The 22,068-nt window shown below is 39.8% G+C and overlaps 1 protein-coding gene across 1 annotated transcript in view; it reads left to right on the top strand.

Annotated features, from left to right (window-relative positions):
• LOC139751453 (uncharacterized) overlaps positions 1-7,324 on the top strand; it is a 178,916-nt gene extending 171,592 nt beyond the window's left edge. Inside the window, 2 exon segments of the mRNA XM_071666872.1 lie at positions 4,186-4,263; positions 5,386-7,324. Of these exon segments, the coding sequence (XP_071522973.1) occupies positions 4,186-4,263; positions 5,386-5,469 (162 nt within the window). The 3' untranslated portion in view covers positions 5,470-7,324.
• The last annotated feature ends 14,744 nt before the right edge of the window (positions 7,325-22,068 follow it).

Here is a 22,068-nt window from a genome sequence, read left to right as displayed (position 1 = left end):
ATCAGTACCTGGGTCAATTTTCCTTTTCAAACTTCAGTTTCCTGTTTAAAGTAAAGTTAGCATGATGATGGGCATAGATTTCCTGCAGAAAATATTACATATACATATATATATTTTTAACAATAGATCTTTCTCCTCTGCAAAAGATACACCCCAAAACACACAAAATATTTAAAGCAATGCAGCTTCTAATGAAGTACCAAATTTTCATCCAAGATCTTACACTGTATTTGCATCCTCTTTTCTAACCTTCTGTCTATCTTCCTACTGTATTACATTTCATTCTCATCTACATGGAATGGATCAAGTGCACTCAGTCTCATAGTTTAGTTATACACATCTACAACCCACATCCACTGTGTTTGAGTGAAACATGATCTGCCATGCTGATATAAATACTACTTCCTAGTTTTAACCCCGCATGCTAAGTTGTTTTGTCATAAGAGATCATAATCTTCATTAACATCCTTAACCTCCTCTCAAACACACACACACACACACAAAAAAAAAACAAACAGTAAACCAATGTACCTGATCGCATATTCGCCAAGCATGTTCACCTGATACATCTTTAGCTCTAATAATTTCCCTTAACTGCATTTATCCATATCTCCCACAGTCTAGGTTTCAACTGTCTTACTGTATTGACTATCTTGTTGGTCATTTTTTCTATCATATATTCATGATCTTTCAACTTAAAACATTTGCATATGCTTCTTTCCAATAATTTCTTTAAACAACACATCATTCTAACTCTTGCAAACTTTACACTATCTCTGTTATTCAGTATGGACTGTATTTGTTGATTTGTTAGATAATTTTAAATCTTTCTACTTTCATCTATAATATATTGGTAAGTCTTCCATCTCTTTTACATTTGACCTATATTTACTTAGGTTTCACATTCATGCATCAGGCTAGTGCCACATATAAGTGTCTTTATTCACTGCACGTGTTGTTGAACCTACAGTTTCTCTCCTTTACAGAATTGTACTTTCAGCATCAGCTTTTCCCTAATACCATCCTCATTAAACTTTATGTGAAAGAATCTAAAATCAATTACAGCCCCTGTTTCTTTACCACTGTAACTGATATGATGTTGTGACAGCCCATCTCTTGCAGAAGCTATAATCTTAATTATACTTGAAATTAGTCTTAGCATTGTCCTAAGCACTCATAACAAGTCACCCCATTGTCTCTCATTTGACATGATATCCCATCCATAAAGACATCAAACGACCTTAGTGACCTTAACCTTGAGACCACTTTTATTTCAGACCACTTACTCATATCACCTTGCATGTTCATGTATGCACTTTTTGCATTCTAAAATCTCTTATCAGCATTCACTGGTCTTACATGGACACCATATTTTCTCAAAGACCTTTCCTGTTAACTTTAACTTTCAAATCCAGAAATGCTGCATGCACTTTAATGTCTTTCCCTAGAACATTATCTGTTACCTGCCTATGTACAAGATAACCTGTTATTAAAACATAAAATGCATAAACTTTTTGTATTCTTGCTGTCATTGACTTCACATTTCACTTTCAAAACTTGATCAGGTGTAGAACTTTTTATCAAGCATCACAAGCATAAACTTGGTTTATATCAATAAACCTAGTCATGAGATTCTGTGTACATAGACATTAAATACCATTTTGTGCATAAGACCTTATAACCTAGGCATTTGACTCCAGACCTCAAAAACATAATCAAGTCTGGGTTGTATCTGTGGTATGAATTTGGTTTACATCTTATAATCATCTTCAGATATTAGGTCGATAACCATTTATTAGCATTTTAGTGCACTAGAGCTTTTGACCTGGAACATTGACTGCTGATATCAAAAATGTAATCATATGTAAAAATATGTTTGCAATTTTTAGTACAAGCTTGGTCCCTACATAATCATACAATTGAGCTTTTAGTTTCATCTAAGCACCCAGGTCTTTATGACTTTATCCTCTGCCTGTCAGCTTTTAAAACTCTTTCATTTATACAATGTATCTGTAACTAACTTAGTATGTAACCAGTCACCCAGTTTCAAGATATCATGCACACAAGATTGAGAAATGACTCTTACCTATGCTTGGAATCAGACAAATTGATTGATAAACTAATATACCTCTTGTTTGTATCAAGTACCATAGATAATTGACCTGCACCTACAATAAGTTCATTAATCCATTTAATATAATCAAATTTATTTATTATTTTTTATCTATTTTACTTTGTCGCTGTCTCCCGTGTTAGCGAGGCAGCGCAAGAAAACAGACGAAAGAATGGCCCAACCCACCCACATACACATGTATATACATACATGTCCACACACGCAAATTTACATACCTATACATCTCAACGTATACATATATATACTCACACAGACATAATGTATACACATATACATAATTCACACTGTCTGCCCTTATTCATTCCCATCGCCACCCCGCCACACATGAAATAACAACCCCCTCCCACCGCATGTGTGCATGGTAGCGCTAGGGAAAGACAACAAAGGCCCCATTCGTTCACATTCAGTCTCTAGCTATCATGTATAATGCACCGAAACCACAGCTCCCTTTCCACATCCAGGCCCCACAGAACTTTCCATGGTTTACCCCAGATGCTTCACATGCCCTGCTTCAATCCATTGACAGCATGTCGACCCCGGTATACCACATCGTTCCAATTCACTCTATTCCTTGCACGCCTTTCACCCTACTGCATGTTCAGGCCCCGATCACTCAAAATCTTTTTCACTCCATCTTTCCACCCCCAATTTGGTCTCCCACTTCTCCTCGTTCCCTCCACTTCTGACAGGAACTTATATCCTCTTGGTCAATCTTTCCTCACTCAAGGAGGATGAGCACTCCCCATGTGACTCTTTCTTCTGTTTCCCCTTTTAGAAAGTTAAAATACAAGGAGGGGAGGGTTTCCCGCCCCCCCCGCTCCCGTCCCCTTTCGCTGCCTTCTACGACACGTGAGGAATGCGTGGGAAGTATTCTTTCTCCCCTATCCCCTCTCCTTTATACATTTGGAATAGTTACAACCATCAACTGCTCATCAGGCCAGGTGACCACTATTCCATGCTTCCATATACTTTCCAAATTGACTTTGAGCTGTATTAGTTCCACTTCAGTTCTTCATTTCTTTCACCATTCTTATCATACTTCCATTGTAGTGGCCTGTTGCCCATTTGTGAATTCATACCTTTAATACCAATATACCAATACACTTTATTCTCTTAAAATCATCATCTATCATTTCGTAACATTATCTTCATCTTTATTCCTCTTCAAAACTTTCAGACGGTCCTTCTCTAAGAACTTCATATACTTTTCTGTTATTCTTATATGCCAAGTTTATAGCTTTTATTTCTTGAGCTCTCCACTCATCTTTACTCTTTTTTTTTTAGGAGATTCTTCTCATTTCAAACTCTTTCTTCGATCATTCTCCCACTTTAAAACTTTATTCTACCATGGTATTTCTTCCTTTACACAATTTATATCTACAGCTCTTTACAGCTCTGAGGCAGCTTCTAATAATATACTGTAGCTGCCTCCCACAACCTCAGCTGCATCTTGTCCTGTTTCATCTTTCAGCCTTTCATTTTATCTCCCAAAGGGGTTAAACTTTACATCCTTGAAATTCTTAGCTTCTTTACTTTTATCCCTTTTAGCTTGTATTTTCATTCACACTTTTCATCCCATAGCACTGAAGTAAAAGGCTGCATTGCATACTATTACCATGACATGATTTGATGAGTCCCTACCTAATCCTTGCATGGAGGGCACATCATGCATACACCTATTGTATCTTTCTTACCAGAAAAATATTAATTATGTGAGTGTGTCTTCTCTGTGCCTATACTGTTCCTTGAGAGTTCTTCTGAAGGCTTGTGTAATGCAGAGATGCTAGAGTTGTACTGCACCAGACTGGGCCTGGAGTTATGATGATAATTTGAATAATAACTGTGATAACACTCCTCTATCATTAATATCACTACATAAATAAAATGGGCACAGAGAGTTATAAATACACCAGACCACAGACCACACAGATATATTTCAGTCATTTGTAGAGGAGCTCCTGTGCCAGACTGGTAAGTCTAGCACAACTCAGCCTTCTCTTAGCACCACTGTCATCCTGTCTTCACCTCTTCCTCCTCCTTCTTGTCTGTAGGAACACCAGATGATGGCAGAACGGGATGGTGGCTCCACCGTTGTCTACCCGCAGACAGAACTGTACCGACCTGTCCGTGTAAGTTACCTTCTCACATGACACTGTCCTCTTGGCCCCTATGTCACTGTAGTTTGTGCATGTATAAAATTATGATTTTGAAATTGGGATCTTTCTTTCATGGAAGTGGTGAGTTATATCCTTCTTATCTTTCAGATGTTTTTTTCATATTTCTCTATGACAGACATAACTGTATTGGAAAACTGTCCCATTTGAAACCAAACAACAATGTCCCTGATGCACAATGCACAGATAAACTCTGATGAACAATATACATTTTTCTTTGATGATGTACCAAGCATCATGCATCTAGAATTCAGATACTTCCTGTGGATGTAAGTTAATGAGCAGTTCATTATCATTGTCGTGTCTCACAGTACCTATTGACAAAATCTGTGATAAAAATAAAATGCGACTCCCTGACACACAAACTCATTGTTTGATAATGATAGTTTGTGAAATATGTAGCTAGTCGTCAGAAAACAAATTAGTGAATATAATATATTCTGAGACATTTCTGATTCATCTCAGATTCATAATTTGTGAGCACCTTATCAACATCTTTAATGACTGATGACCTAAATAATCAGTTCCACTTTTTGGTTTGACAGGCTCTTTCTGTAAATTCCTTTGTATGATTATCAAATTGGAATGAAAAACACAAGTTGTTCATTTGACAATGCTGAAATATTAAAGATTTTGGTGTCTGTAAATAATATCATGGCCATCATGTCGAGCAAGTATCCAAATCGATGTTTACATACTTCAGATACTGTCCTTGAATTTACAGTATCTTTGCTTTTGTTGTAATATTGTGTAAATTATCTTTGGAAAAACAAGAAGCTTAGGTGAGGATCCATCATCCAAGCATTTTTATCATGATTTCAAAGATAAATTTCTACATCTAAATTTAGGAAGCTAATGTTTCCTCTACACTTAACAGCAAACACAACCTTTACTTGTACACTTACCGGATATAAATATGTTCCCCCCACCCCGCTTTCTGAAATTAAATTTCCAGATACTGTTCTATATGTTTATGCGTCATTATTCCCCACACCTGGCAGATTTTGCCCTGTAGGAAATTATTTATTTTTCCAATTTCTGCTACTGTAACTAATCTTTATGCCATTATCTCCCTAGGACACAGACTCCTTGAGTGACATGAGCGAGCAACACTCTAAGGAAGCCTCCAGTAGAGCAGCCTCCAGGAATTTCTTCTCTTGAACATCTTTCGGTTCATGCCTGATATATGACGAGTGTAAACCCATTAGCTTTTGGCAGTTACTCGGCAGTTGTAAAGAACTGCAGAGTTTTGTATATCAAAATTCTTTCCTTGTCCTAAATGATTTGATCTTACTAGTGGTTTAGAGGTATTTATATGTGCTGATTTATCTATTGGTGCTTATTTTAAATTTTTATTGATAAAGTTGGTAAAAAATACAAAAAAATACAAAAGTTGAGATTTTAGTGGATCGATAACTGCTGAAGATTTGTGGGGGAACCCTGCTAAGAAATCTGAATCCTTGCAAAATGGAAAATACTCATGAGAAATACTGATGTATCTAATTTTACCTCCCAGTTCATACTTTGTCTATTGCTCTCTCTTGCAGAGATCAAGACTAAGGCCAAAATCCACAATGGCTATATGCCATTATTTTATGCTGCTTTTCCTCTAATTTTCAGAGGTGCTTGTATAATTGGCTAAAGTAGGGACAGCTGAGTTGGAGGCAGGAGTGTCCTTACTAGCATGGTGCATATCTTCTCAAAAGCAAAAAAGGTCACAAGTGACTTGAGGAATCTACTGGCATTTGCTCAAGGCAGCTTCATATTTATTTATTTTTGATGTAAGAGTTGTCATATATATATAAATATATGAATATATATATATATATATATATATATATATATATATATATATATATATATATATATATATATATACCAGTGTATTTTTTATACCTATTATTGACTAACTTGAGAGTGCTGAGGCCAGCATTCCAAATAATTTCTGTGACCTATTTTGCTGAATCATATCATTTCAAATAAAAAAATTATCCCTTTATTGTACCTATGAATAATTGTTACTTTACCTTTATTTTTTTTGGTGTAAAGTCAAGAATTTGTTATGTTAGTACATTGTAATTACTAATAGGTTAATCTTAGGATAACTCATATTCTGAATATCGCATTTGAGGCTGAATCCGTGTGCTGTAAATTCTTGCAAGATTGTCATGACTCGAGCCCTTACTACACTCTCACTTGCGTATTTTACGAGTTTGAATTTTTATCCTAGCAATTGTAAAATGTAAATAAATCCATTGTATATATGTGTGTGTAACCATGAGCATGTGTCTGGCTGGTCCAAGCGAACTATACTATCCTACTCTAACCAGCTAGTTAAAGCACGTTGGCAGGTCCTTGATAATTGCTTATTTGTTGCAATACCACTACTAGAAATTCATCGAACAGAGTAGTGCAATATCTCACTAAGTGTCCTTAGAGTGTTGTTGACTCATTTGTAGCCGTCCATTGGTGGATTTTCACAAAATGAAGCTTTATGGTAATCATACATAACAGCAATAATCATGGACCAGTTTTCACATGCAGGCGATCCAGCAAGTGTGCTTCTGTTCTCGGGTTGGACATTTTTACGTTGAATTCCTTTTTATGATATCTGCAGTAAAAACGTCAGTCTCAGCTATCCCATGCAAACAATTCAGACAGGTCTAAACTATATCTCTGCGAATCTACTGTTTTAGTACTGAGAATTATGAGTGTAAAAGATTCCAGTCATGTATAAAAGCACTTTGTGCCAAATGGCAGCACTTTACTGGGATCCAACAGTTTATGTCACTCTAGGGCAGGATCTTGTTACAGGTGTTTTAGTCCTGAATATGTATTTTTCTCTCCTTTTTGATGCTCTTGAATGTAGGTGCAAAAAGAGATGCATATTGTATTCTCTTTCCCTAAAATGCAAGAGTTGATCAAATGTGACTTGTCTGGATCTGCCCAAAAGGAGGACCATGGTGTCAAAAGTATATTGCGCTTGCTCCATTTTATTAATAAATGATATAAATAACATGTGATTCATTGCAGACCTATATAGTAACTATCTAAATGTTCATTCAATTTAAAAGCCTTGAGGATGAATCTGCTATACACTTAAGTTCATAATTTCAATTAACCATTATAAACGTAAATAAAGTGCGTAAGACAAAACAAATAGGAACATCCATGAAGGGGGCTAATGGTGAGGTAATAACAAGAAGTGGTGAAGTGAGAAGATGGAGTGAGTATTTTGAAGGTTTGTTGAATGTGTTTGATGACAGAGTGGCAGATATAGGGTGTTTTGGTCGAGGTGGTGTGCAAAGTGAGAGGGTTAGGGAAAATGATTTGGTAAACAGAGAAGAGGTAGTAAAAGCTTTGCAGAAGATGAAAGCCAGCAAGGCAGCAGGTTTGGCTGGTATTGCAGTGGAATTTATAAAAAAAAAAGGGGGGGGTGACTGTGTTGTTGATTGGTTGGTAAGGATATTCAATGTATGTATGGTTCATGGTGAAGTGCCTGAGGAGTGGTGAAATGCATCCATAGTGCCAGTGTGCAAAGGGGATAAAGGTGAATGTTCAAATTAAAGAGGTATAAGTTTGTTGAGTATTCCTGGGAAATTATATGTGAGAGTATTGACTGAGAGTGTAAAGGCATGTACAGAGCACCAGATTGGGGAAGAGCAGTGTGGTTTCAGAAGTGGTAGAGGATGTGTGGATCAGGTGTTTGCTTTGAAGAATGTATGTGAGAAATACTTAGAAAAACAGATGGATTTGTATGTAGCATTTATGGATCTGGAGAAGGCATATGATAAGAGTTGATAGAGATGCTTTGTGGAAGGTATTAAGAGTATATGGTGTGGGAGGTAAGTTGCTAGAAGCAGTGAAAATTTTTATCATGGATGTTAGGCATGTGTACGAGTAGGAAGAGAGGAAAATGATTGGTTCCCCATGAATGTCGGTTTGTTGCAGGGGTGCGTGATGTCTCTATGGTTGTTTAATTTGTTTATGGATGGGGGTTGTTAGGGAGGTGAATGCAAAAGTATTGGAGAGAGGGGCAAGTATGCAGCCTGTTGTGGATGAGAGAGCTTGAGAAGTGAGTCAGTTGTTGTTCGCTGATGATACAGCACTAGTGGCTGATTCGGGTGAAACACTGCAGATGTTGGTGACTGAGTTTGGTAAAGTATGTGAAAGAAGAAAGCTGGGAGTAAATGTGAATAAGAGCAAGGTTATTAGGTTCAGTAGGTTTGAGGAACAAGTTAATTGGGAGGTAAATTTGAACAAAGAAAAACTGAGGGAAGTGAGGTGTTTTAGACATCTGGGAGTGGATTTAGCAGTGGATGGAACCATGAAAGCAGAAATGAGATACAGGGTGGGGGATTGGGCGAAGGTTCTGGGAGCGTTGAATAATGTGTGGAAGTTGAAAAAGTTATCTCAAAAAGCAAAAATGGGTATGATTGAAGGAATAGTGGTTCCAACAATGTTATATGGTTGTGAGGCGTGGGCTATAGATAGGGTTGTGCAGAGGGGGTGGATGTGTTGGAAATTAAATGTTTGAGGACAATATGTGGTGTGATCGTGTAGGGAATGAAAGGGTAATAAAAAGAGTGTGCTTGAGAAAGCAGAAGAGGGTGTGTTGAAATGGTTTGGTCACATGCAGAGAATGAGTGAGGAAAGATTGACAAAGAGGATATATGTGTCAGAGGTAGAGGGAACGAGGAGAAGTGGGAGATCAAATTGGAGGTGGAAAGATAGAATGAAAAAGATTTTGAGTGATTGGGGCCTGAACATACAGGAGGGTGAAAGGCATGCAAGGAATAGAGTGAATTGGAATGATGTGGTATACTGTGGTCGACGTGCTGTCAATGGATTGAAATAGGGCATGTGAAGCGTCTGGGGTAAACCACAGAAAGTTTTGTGGGGCCTGGATGTGGAAAGGGAGCTGTGGTTTTGGTGCATCACACATGACAGCTAGAGACTGTGAACGAATGTGGCCTTTTTTGTCTTTTCTTAGTGCTACCTCGCGGGGGGATGCTATTTCATGTGTGGTGGGATGGCAACAGGAATGGATGAAGGCAGCAAGTATGAATATGTACATGTGTATATATGTATATGCCTGTGATGTATGTATACGGTGAAATGTATAGGTATATATATGTGTATGTGTGGGCGTTTATGTATATACATGTGTATATGGATGGGTTAGGCCATTCTTTCGTCTGTTTCCTTGTGCTACCTCACTAATGAGGGAAACGGTGATTAAGCATAATGAATAAACAAATAAATACATTTTTTCATACTTGATTGCCATGTCCCACAGTAGTGAGCAGCACCGAAAACAGACAAAGAAAGGCTGCATCTCCTCACATCCATTCCTTATCTGTTGTGTGTAGTGCACTGAAACTATAACTCCCTATCCATAAACAGGCCCCACAGACCTCCCCATGGTTTACACTGGATGCGTAACATGTAATTAAACCCAAGCCAAATCTGTGAGAGTCTTGCTGTTATCCAAGACCTTTCTAAAGGCTACTATAGCCAAAGGCTGTGCTATTTCCAAATCTGTGAGAGTCCTGTTGTTACCCAGGACCTTTCTAAAGGCTACTGTAGCCTGAGGCTGTGCTACTTCCAATAGGAGAAAATGTAAACTCATGTGGGATGTGTGATGTTCCCATGGTTGTTTAATTTGTTTGTGGATGAGGTGGTTAGGGAGGTAATTGCAAGTTCTGGAGAGGGAGATGAGTATGCAGTCTGCTGAGGATGAAAGAGCCTAGGAAGTGAGTCAATTGTTGTTCTCCGATGATACAGCACTGGTGGTTGATTCGAGTGGGAAACTGCAGAAGTCGGTGACTGAGTTTAGAAAAGTGTGTGAAAGGAGAAAGTTGAGAGTAAATGTGAACAAGAACAAGGTTATTAGGATCAACAGGGTTGATGGACAAGTAAGTTGGGATGTAAGTTTAAGTGGAGAAAAACTGGAGGAAGTGAAGGGTTTTAGATATCTGGGAATGGACTTGGCAGCGAATAGAACCATAAAAGCAGAAGTGAGTCATACAGCAAGGGAGGGGGCAAACGTTCTGGGAGTGATGAAGAATGTGTGGAAAAAGAGAATATTAGTCCCAACAATATCATATGTTTGTGAGGCATGGGCTATAGATAGGGTTGTATGGAGGAGAGTGGATGTTTTGGAAATGAAATGTTTGAGGACAATATGTGGTGTGAGGTGGTTTGATCAAATAAGTAATGTAAGGGTGAAAGAGATGTGTGGTAATAAAAAGTGTGGTTGAGAGAGCAGAAGAGGGTGTGTTGAAATGCTTTGGACACAAGGAACAAATGAGAAAAGGTTGACAATAAAAAGTGTGGTTGAGAGAGCAGAAGAGGGTGTGTTGAAATGCTTTGGACACGTGGAACAAATGAGTGAGAAAAGGGCGATCAAATTGGAGGTGGAACGATGGAGTGAAAAAGATTTTGAGTGATCAAGGCCTTAACATCCAGGAGGATGACAAGCATGCACGGAATACAGTGAATTGGAACAATGTGCTGTACTGGTGTAAACCAATGAAAGGTCTGTGAAGCCTGGATGTGGATAGGTTTAGGGAAAGCTGACCTATTCAGATAATACATAATTGAGGCAGTAACTGTAGGAGAGAAATGCATAGTGGTGTTGATATTAAATAATCTTCCAAAGCATTGTAATTCTCCAAAACATTTTTTTTTTTTTTTTTTTTTTTTTTTTTTTTTTTTTTTTATACTTTGTCGCTGTCTCCCGCGTTTGCGAGGTAGCGCAAGGAAACAGACGAAAGAAATGGCCCAACCCCCCCCCCCATATATATGTACATACACACGTCCACACACGCAAATATACATACCTACACAGCTTTCCATGGTTTACCCCAGACGCTTCACATGCCTTGCTTCAATCCACTGACAGCACGTCAACCCCTGTATACCACATGACTCCAATTCACTCTATTTCTTGCCCTCCTTTCACCCTCCTGCATGTTCAGGCCCCGATCACACAAAATCTTTTTCACTCCATCTTTCCACCTCCAATTTGGTCTCCCTCTTCTCCTCGTTCCCTCCACCTCCGACACATATATCCTCTTGGTCAATCTCTCCTCACTCATTCTCTCCATGTGCCCAAACCATTTCAAAACACCCTCTTCTGCTCTCTCAACCACGCTCTTTTTATTTCCACACCTCTCTCTTACCCTTACGTTACTTACTCGATCAAACCACCTCACACCACACATTGTCCTCAAACATCTCATTTCCAGCACATCCATCCTCCTGCGCACATCTCTATCCATAGCCCACGCCTCGCAACCATACAACATTGTTGGAACCACTATTCCCTCAAACATACCCATTTTTGCTTTCCGAGATAATGTTCTCGACTTCCACACATTTTTCAAGGCTCCCAAAATTTTCGCCCCCTCCCCCACCCTATGATCCACTTCCGCTTCCATGGTTCCATCCGCTGACAGATCCACTCCCAGATATCTAAAACACTTCACTTCCTCCAGTTTTTCTCCATTCAAACTCACCTCCCAATTGACTTGACCCTCACCCCTACTGTACCTAATAACCTTGCTCTTATTCACATTTACTCTCAACTTTCTTCTTCCACACACTTTACCAAACTCAGTCACCAGCTTCTGCAGTTTCTCACATGAATCAGCCACCAGCGCTGTATCATCAGCGAACAACAACTGACTCACTTCCCAAGCTCTCTCATCCACAACAGACTTCATACTTGCCCCTCTTTCCAGGACTCTTGCATTTACCTCCCTTACAACCCCATCCATAAACAAATTAAACAACCATGGAGACATCACACACCCCTGCCGCAAACCTACATTCACTGAGAACCAATCACTTTCCTCTCTTCCTACACGTACACATGCCTTACATCCTCGATAAAAACTTTTCACTGCTTCTAACAACTTGCCTCCCACACCATATATTCTTAATACCTTCCACAGAGCATCTCTATCAACTCTATCATATGCCTTCTCCAGATCCATAAATGCCACATACAAATCCATTTGCTTTTCTAAGTATTTCTCACATACATTCTTCAAAGCAAACACCTGATCCACACATCCTCTACCACTTCTGAAACCGCACTGCTCTTCCCCAATCTGATGCTCTGTACATGCCTTCACCCTCTCAATCAATACCCTCCCATATAATTTACCAGGAATACTCAACAAACTTATACCTCTGTAATTTGAGCACTCACTCTTATCCCCTTTGCCTTTGTACAATGGCACTATGCACGCATTCCGCCAATCCTCAGGCACCTCACCATGAGTCATACATACATTAAATAACCTTACCAACCAGTCAACAATACAGTCACCCCCTTTCTTAATAAATTCCACTGCAATGCCATCCAAACCTGCTGCCTTGCCGGCTTTCATCTTCCGCAAAGCTTTTACTACCTCTTCTCTGTTTACCAAATCATTTTCCCTAACCCTCTCACTTTGCACACCACCTCGACCAAAACACCCTATATCTGCCACTCTGTCATCAGACACATTCAACAAACCTTCAAAATACTCATTCCATCTCCTTCTCACATCACCGCTACTTGTTATCACCTCCCCATTTACGCCCTTCACTGAAGTTCCCATTTGCTCCCTTGTCTTACGCACCCTATTTACCTCCTTCCAGAACATCTTTTTATTCTCCCTAAAATTTACTGATAGTCTCTCACCCCAACTCTCATTTGCCCTTTTTTTCACCTCTTGCACCTTTCTCTTGACCTCCTGTCTCTTTCTTTTATACTTCTCCCACTCAATTGCATTTTTTCCCTGCAAAAATCGTCCAAATGCCTCTCTCTTCTCTTTCACTAATACTCTTACTTCTTCATCCCACCACTCACTACCCTTTCTAAACAGCCCACCTCCCACTCTTCTCATGCCACAAGCATCTTTTGCGCAATCCATCACTGATTTTAAAGGGGAAGTAAATGTTTATAGTTGTGTTAATGGAGTGATAGTTTTCATGCATGGTGTTTTTGACAAGAAAATAGTGAAGTTGGAGAAAAATGTAGCTTAGACATTGAAGCTTATTGACACAGTGGTGAAATTGATGAGAACTGCTATTGACGTTTGTGTGAATAAATTGTACATTTCCTTTTCCATAGCCAGAGGTTGAACCATTATGTGACATTCATTTTTTTTCATTCATTTCAAGCTAAAAGTTTGTTTTCTAAATTGTTTCTTACATTTTTCATATGTATATATATGTATGTGTGTGTGTGTGTGTATGTGCGTATGTATGTGTATGTGTGTGTATGTGTATATGTATATATATATGTATATTATCCCTGGGGATAGGGGTGAAAGAATACTTCCCACGTATTCCTCGCGTGTCGTAGAAAGCGACTAGAGGGGACGGGAGCGGGGGGCCAGAAATCCTCCCCTCCTTGTATTAACTTTCTAAAATGGGAAACAGAAGAAGGAGTCTCCAAAACATATATACAATATATCAATAAAGGAACAACCAGAATAGTAAAAGGAAGCAGTAAAATGTAGTTCTTAATGATGGCAAAGTACTGATAATGGAAGATTGTTCTAAAGAAATAGACAGGAAGAGTTTGCATTCTCATGGTGATGGGGAGCCATGGAAACACAAGTCTTTAGAGGGTATACAGGAAAATTTCCTATACCAATATGTCAACAATCACAATACGATGAGAAGGACTCATCCACCATTAGTGTCAAATCTTATCTTCAGACATAATACCATGGATATTGACATTATATTTGAAACCACTTGGAAAAAGTGATCATGTAATGCCCATGTTTGACTGTGGTAAATGAGGACATTAAATGAGCAGATGTGATACAAGACATAAAGTGATATAATTGTGGAAACAACACAAACCTCAACAACTTCTATTGTAATGATGATCGGAAAATGGGTTTCAGTAGCCAAGAACCAGGGCAATGTGGTAAGAGGTTCTGTTTAGTTCACAACGAAGGAACCTCTAGCCTCAACTACAGAGAGAATGTTAAGAAAGAGTGAAGATTGCTTAAATAAAAGATGTAAAAAAAGCAAATGAGTTTCCAGATGTGCAGTGATGAAGATACAGGCAACATTCCAGCCAGCCAGCTTTTGCTAGGAAAAAGAGAGCGAGAGCAAGGAACAAGTACAGGAAGATAGGAAAGGATGAACAAAATACTTAGAAAAGAATAATGTGGATAAGGTGGGAGAAAACCCAAAACTTCTCTATAAACTCATCAGGAACATCCCACATCTGCCAAGCTTTTATCAAACACATTAAAAAAAACTTAAAAATACTAAATCGTTTTCATCTTCACATCATCTCTTCTTGTTACCTCTTTTTCATCTGCCCCCTCCACTGATACTCCCATTTCTTTTCTTATATTTTGCACACTATTAACTTTTTTTTTTTTTTTTTTTTTTTTTATACTTTGTCGCTGTCTCCCGCGTTTGCGAGGTAGCGCAAGGAAACAGACGAAAGAAATGGCCCAACCCCCATACACACGTACATACACACGTCCACACACGCTGTGGTTTTGGGCATTATTGCGTGACAGCTGGAGACTGAGTGTGAACAAATGGGGCCTTTGTTGTCTTTTCCTAGCGCTACCTCGCACACATGAGGGGGGAGGGGGATGTTATTCCATGTGTGGCGAGGTGGCGATGGGAATGAATAAAGGCAGACAGTGTGAATGGTGTGCATGTGTATATATGTACGTGTCTGTGTTTGTCCTCCCTGGGGATAGGGGAGAAAGAATACTTCCCACGTATTCCCTGCGTGTCGTAGAAGGCGACTAAAAGGGGAGGGAGCGGGGGGCTGGAAATCCTCCCCTCTCATTATTTTTTTTTTATTTTCATTTTTTTCCAAAAGAAGGAACAGAGAAGGGGGCCAGGTGAGGATATTCCCTCAAAGGCCCAGTTCTCTGTTCTTAACGTATTTGATGGTTTGTAGAAATGTCTCTGAAAGTACTAATATTTCTTAATGTAAATATGCTTTAATGTACTATTGCTTTTGGTTTTGGAATCATCCAGTTTTTTGAAAGATAACCTGAACTAGTTTTGGAAAGATAAACATTTAGTTTCGGTAATTCAAGTCATTTCATATCCCATGTGCACCTACAACTATACAGCAGTTGGATGACTTATGCAGAATCTACTCCACAGTATAATGTGTATACTGCAGATTCCTTCTCTGTGGTGCTTTGTTCACATAGTTAAACATATTCCTAATGTCCTTTATGTGCCTTTATCTTTCCTGTTGACCATTCTTTGTACTTAAGTTTCCTTTATCTCATTTATCTGTTTGCTTTAAGTGTTCAGAGCGCTGCATTTACCATATTCAGTTACTTCCCTTGCAATACCCCATATAAATTTATGTTTCGTCTCACCTTTCACTGAATTTAGTTTCCACTATCCAGAAAATCAATAACTTTCAATTTGCAAGACATTCCACTGTTCAGGATCAGTGTTACAAACATACATTGGTGTGAATTGCACCACTTCTGCAGACAAACCCAGTTACTCTTTATTTATTTATTTATTTACTTTACTTTGTCGCTGTCTCCCGCGTTTGCGAGGTAGCGCAAGGAAACAGAAGAAAGAAATGGCCCAACCCACCCCCATACACATGTATATACATACACGTCCACACACGCAAATATACATACCCATACATCTCAATGTACACATATATGTACAAACACAGACTTTTTTCTTTCTTTCAAACTATTCGCCATTTCCCGCGTTAGCGAGGTAGCGTTAAGAACAGAGAACTATTAACTTAGAAAACATTTTCTTATTCTCCTAGAAGTTTGCCAATAATTGCTTGCTCCAACTCTGATTTGCCCTCTTTCTCAGCCACCGCATCATTTTCTCAACCTTCTGCCACTTTTTCATGCATATTTCCCAATGACTTGCACTTTCTCCCTCCCTAGAAACTTACTTTCCTCATTCTACTACTTACTACCCTTTCTAACCTACCCACCTCCCACCTCACGCAAGCCACATACTATTTTTGCACAGGCCAGCACTGCTTCCCTAGATACCTCCCAGTATATCCTAGCTTTGTTTACTCTCATATTTTGCCATTCTACACTCAACCTCTCCTGGTATCTCTTCACACAAGCCTATTTCTATGCTCACTTACTTTCACTACCCTCTTCCCATTCATGTAATTTTTCTTTTCCTAAACCTTCCATAAATCTAAAACCTCACCTTCCCCAAGTAATGATCAGGCATCCCACCATCCACTCCTTTCTGCACATTCACATCCAGGAGTCTATATTTTGCACACCTATCAATACTAAATAATACAATAACACCTGCCTTCCATATACCTCACTTATTATGCACAGTTTCATATGTTCTTTTTTTTTTTTTTTTTATACTTTGTCGGTCTCCCGCATTTGCGAGGTAGCGCAAGGAAACAGACGAAAGAAATGGCCCAACCCACCCCCCATACACATGTATATACATACGTCCACACACGCAAATATACATACCTACACAGCTTTCCATGGTTTACCCCAGACGCTTCACATGCCTTGATTCAATCCACTGACAGCACGTCAACCCCGGTATACCACATCGCTCCAATTCACTCTATTCCTTGCCCTCCTTTCACCCTCCTGCATGTTCAGGCCCCGATCACACAAAATCTTTTTCACTCCATCTTTCCACCTCCAATTTGGTCTCCCTCTTCTCCTTGCTCCCTCCACCTCTGACACATATATCCTCTTGGTCAATCTTTCCTCACTCATCCTCTCCATGTGCCCAAACCACTTCAAAACACCCTCTTCTGCTCTCTCAACCACGCTCTTTTTATTTCCACACATCTCTCTTACCCTTACGTTACTCACTCGATCAAACCACCTCACACCACACATTGTCCTCAAACATCTCATTTCCAGCACATCCATCCTCCTGCGCACAACTCTATCCATAGCCCACGCCTCGCAACCATACAACATTGTTGGAACCACTATTCCTTCAAACATACCCATTTTTGCTTTCCGAGATAATGTTCTCGACTTCCACACATTCTTCAAGGCCCCCAGAATTTTTGCCCCCTCCCCCACCCTATGATCCACTTCCACTTCCATGGTTCCATCCGCTGCCAGGTCCACTCCCAGATATCTAAAACACTTCACTTCCTCCAGTTTTTCTCCATTCAAACTCACCTCCCAATTGACTTGACCCTCAACCCTACTGTACCTAATAACCTTGCTCTTATTCACATTTACTCTTAACTTTCTTCTTCCACACACTTTACCAAACTCAGTCACCAGCTTCTGCAGTTTCTCACATGAATCAGCCACCAGCGCTGTATCATCAGCGAACAACAACTGACTCACTTCCCAAGCTCTCTCATCCCCAACAGACTTCATACTTGCCCCTCTTTCCAAAACTCTTGCATTTACCTCCCTAACAACCCCATCCATAAACAAATTAAACAACCATGGAGACATCACACACCCCTGCCGCAAACCTACATTCACTGAGAACCAATCACTTTCCTCTCTTCCTACACGTACACATGCCTTACATCCTCGATAAAAACTTTTCACTGCTTCTAACAACTTTCCTCCCACACCATATATTCTTAATACCTTCCACAGAGCATCTCTATCAACTCTATCATATGCCTTCTCCAGATCCATAAATGCTACATACAAATCCATTCTTCTTCTATCTATCTATATTCATATCTCTGATGCCTGTTCCTCCTGAGAACTCCCATCAAGGGGTGGCAACAGCAAAAGTCTCCACTTATCCCTGTCCTTACATGCCTCCCTCGCATACACCATTCCACACATTCTTCCACTATTTCTCTCCCTCCAGTATTCCTCCACACTATTTGCCCATGTCAAAGGTGGTCTTCCACACACATCAACCCCCTTTAATTGTTTTATCAAATACTCTCCTTTTAAACTCCCAGTCTTGCCTTCTTTCCACATGCCCAAATTAATTCAAATTATTACATTTCATCCATTCTACCACTCCACAATTCACTCCCTTTGCATTTCTTGCCATATCCCATCTCTTATACACCCTTTCATTTCTTTCTTTATTCCATTTAGTCACACCACATGATCTTCTCAAATAACTCATTTTCACAGCCTGGATTCTCGACCTCAGTGACTCATTCCACATTTCAGCTGCAGAGGTCAGGGTTGGAAGGACTATGCTGTCCCTTAATCCTCTCTTCACTTCCATACTTACACCTCTACCCTTCATTATTCTGTTAAGGGACCCTATGACTCTTCTACCTTATACTGCTCTCTCCCTTATCTCTCCTTCCATATTGCCACACTACTCCAAGACAGCTCCCAGACACTTAAATTTTCTCACTTGTTCCAGTTTTTCTCCCCCCCCAATATCTGCAGCACAATTTAGTACACTTTCTTCTTTCACTGTACTTAGTTTTACAAAATCTATACTTTCACTATGTTTCCTTTCAAATGCCATAACTTTACTCTTACTTGCAGTTGCCCTCAACTGCCTATGCTTACACAAAATATTAAATACACTCACAACCTTATGCAACTCCTCTTCACTTTCAGCAAACAACACAGTAACATCCATACACAGGACTGCCACTAGCAACCATATCTCACCGCCACAAGCCATCTCTGCTCCCCTTTTCCCTATCTTTTCTTTCATTTCTCTTATCACTCCATCCATATACATATTAAAAAGCCATGGCAACATCACACAGCCCTGCCTCACACCTACACGTATCCCAAAACTTTGGCTCAGCTCTCCATCCACTCTTATACACACACTTGCTCTTCTACAGAAGGCTTTCACAACACCCAACAGTTGTACTCCTACACCACATATCCTTGACACATCTCACAAAGCATTCCACTTGACTCTGTCATGTGCTTTCTCCAGATCCATAAAAGCTACGTACAACATTTTACCTTTTGCTAAATACTCTTCCACGGTCATCCTCTTCTTAAACCAGGTATTCTCAATCACCAGTTCATTTTCAGCAAACAACTCCACATTTTTTTCACCATTTTCATTCACAACACTAAGTATCCCACGCCCCCATATACCCTCAACTGTAACATAACCCACTCTCACACTCTAATCATCCATCTCTTGCGTTGACACACTCACTCGGCTCCTGCCAGAACATTTGCCTCTCTTCCTCATTCCTCCTACTTGCTCCAGGTGCATTAGCAATGTCAATCACCCATTTCAGTGATTCTTTTTCATTATTTCCCACATCAGTCTGGGGTTTACTTCCTTAAACACACTCATTCAAACACTCCCACAACTTTTGCTTCAGGAGTAGTGCTACTCCTTCCTTAGTTCTAGTCCTCTCACCAACCCCTGACTTTACTCCTAAAACATTTCCAAATCATTTTCCCCCTTTACCCCTGAGTTTTATCTCACTTAGAGCCAGAACATCCAGGCCGCTCTTTTGAATCATACTACCTACCCACACACAGACACCCTAACCTGAGCCTTCACGGAAGACGAGCACTCCTCACTTGGCTCTTTCTCATTTTACAACTTTCAGATACTAAAAGAAGAGAGTGGGGGGGAGGGGGGGGGGGGGGTTGTTCCAGTTCCCAACTCCCACCTCCTTCAGTCACCTTCGATGTCACGCAGGAAATATGTGGGAAGTCCCCATTCTTCCCTATCCCAGGGCCTGGTTGTGGACAGGGGTTCTGGTTTCAGTGCATTGCACATGACACCAAAAGTGGGGATGTAAACATATGAAGCCATTTCTTCGTGTATTACTGGGGCTGCCTCGCTGACATGGGAAATGGTCGACATAAATGAACCCCAACCCCTCACACACACAAACAAACGCACCTACACACACTCCCCAGACAAGTCACAAGCCACACTTTCCAATCTACATAGCTGTAAACAGAGAGAGAACACATCCCAGGATCCATTATACCCACGTTTTATGCTCACATGAGTATTTACTGCTCACTGAGGTGAACTGACATCATTTTGTCTATATCAGAGACCCGGGTAAACTCCGCAAAGAAATATCTACTCCTAGGGTTAGCAAACATTTGGTATAATACATTCTCACAAAAATATAGACCCTTATAAATCAGGTGATGGTGTTTTGACCTTGACACGCGTCACTTCAAGGGCCAACGAGGTTTTACCATCAAATGTCGAGGCATGCGATTTGCTGCACACTGACTGAACCCATAAATAAAACATCCAAAATAAATTTTAGATCAGGGAACAGCCACATCCCCAAACTTTGTGAAGAAAATGATAGAGTTTTGTACTATGACATCTTTAGCAGAAGACAAAATATGGAAGATTTTAAGCATTGCCAACATACACTGGGATATTATAACAAATGAGTAAAGGGTAAACAGATTAAATGATTTAACGGGATTGTGATTTCTCAAATTATATGGTACGAGGACCAATGAGAGGAGATAAGAGAAAGTGATGTTTTCCTCAAACAGGAGCATTTTGAATGACTTGTGGTCAGCAAAAAAGCTATATAGGGGCGATTACATTAGTTATATTAAATGTAATACATCGGAGGGTTAATTTCAAAACAGCATGATGGTAGCGAGTTATATAGATAAACTGACCGATAAATCATGCTATGATCTTAAATAAGCTGACCTCGATAAATTACATAATTACTCATGTAAAATAATAACTGACTGGGTATCAGCGAGGCTGCATGAGCAGAGAATTAAATGACTTATTCTGAAGTTGTTAGAAGGAAAAAATATACATGGGGTACTACAGGCCCATTATCAAATGACAGTGAAATTCTAACAAACAGCCATGCCATCCTTCTGAAAAGGTATTTCAACTATGTGTTTACCATCGAAAATCCATATTTCTGACCACTGATAATGATCAAATGGACATCAAATGATATTAAAAATATATATATATATATATATATATATATATATATATATATATATATTTATTTATTTTTATTTATTATACTTTGTCGCTGTCTCCCGCGTTTGCGAGGTAGCGCAAGGAAACAGACGAAAGAAATGGCCCAACCCCCCCATACACATGTATATACATACGTCCACACACGCAAATATACATACCTACACAGCTTTCCATGGTTTACCCCAGACGCTTCACATGCCTTGATTCAATCCACTGACAGCACGTCAACCCCGGTATACCACATCACTCCAATTCACTCTATTCCTTGCCCTCCTTTCACTCTCCTGCATATTCAGGCCCCGATCACACAAAATCTTTTTCACTCCATCTTTCCACCTCCAATTTGGTCTCCCTCTTCTCCTCGTTCCCTCCACCTCCGACACATATATCCTCTTGGTCAATCTTTCCTCACTCATTCTCTCCATGTGCCCAAACCACTTCAAAACACCCTCTTCTGCTCTCTCAACCACGCTCTTTTTATTTCCACATATCTCTCTTACCCTTACGTTACTCACTCGATCAAACCACCTCACACCACACATTGTCCTCAAACATCTCATTTCCAGCACATCCATCCTCCTGCGCACAACTCTATCCATAGCCCACGCCTCGCAACCATACAACATTGTTGGAACCACTATTCCTTCAAACATACCCATTTTTGCTTTCCGAGATAATGTTCTCGACTTCCACACATTCTTCAAGGCCCCCAGAATTTTCGCCCCCTCCCCCACCCTATGATCCACTTCCGCTTCCATGGTTCCATCCGCTGCCAGATCCACTCCCAGATATCTAAAACAGTTCACTTCCTCCAGTTTTTCTCCATTCAAACTCACCTCCCAATTGACT

This window comes from Panulirus ornatus, chromosome 11 (genome assembly GCF_036320965.1).
Source record: "Panulirus ornatus isolate Po-2019 chromosome 11, ASM3632096v1, whole genome shotgun sequence".
Classification (NCBI taxonomy): Eukaryota; Metazoa; Arthropoda; class Malacostraca; order Decapoda; family Palinuridae; genus Panulirus; species Panulirus ornatus.
The sequence above is the reverse complement of the archived record's forward strand: the minus strand, read 5'-3'. Positions and strand labels throughout refer to the sequence as shown.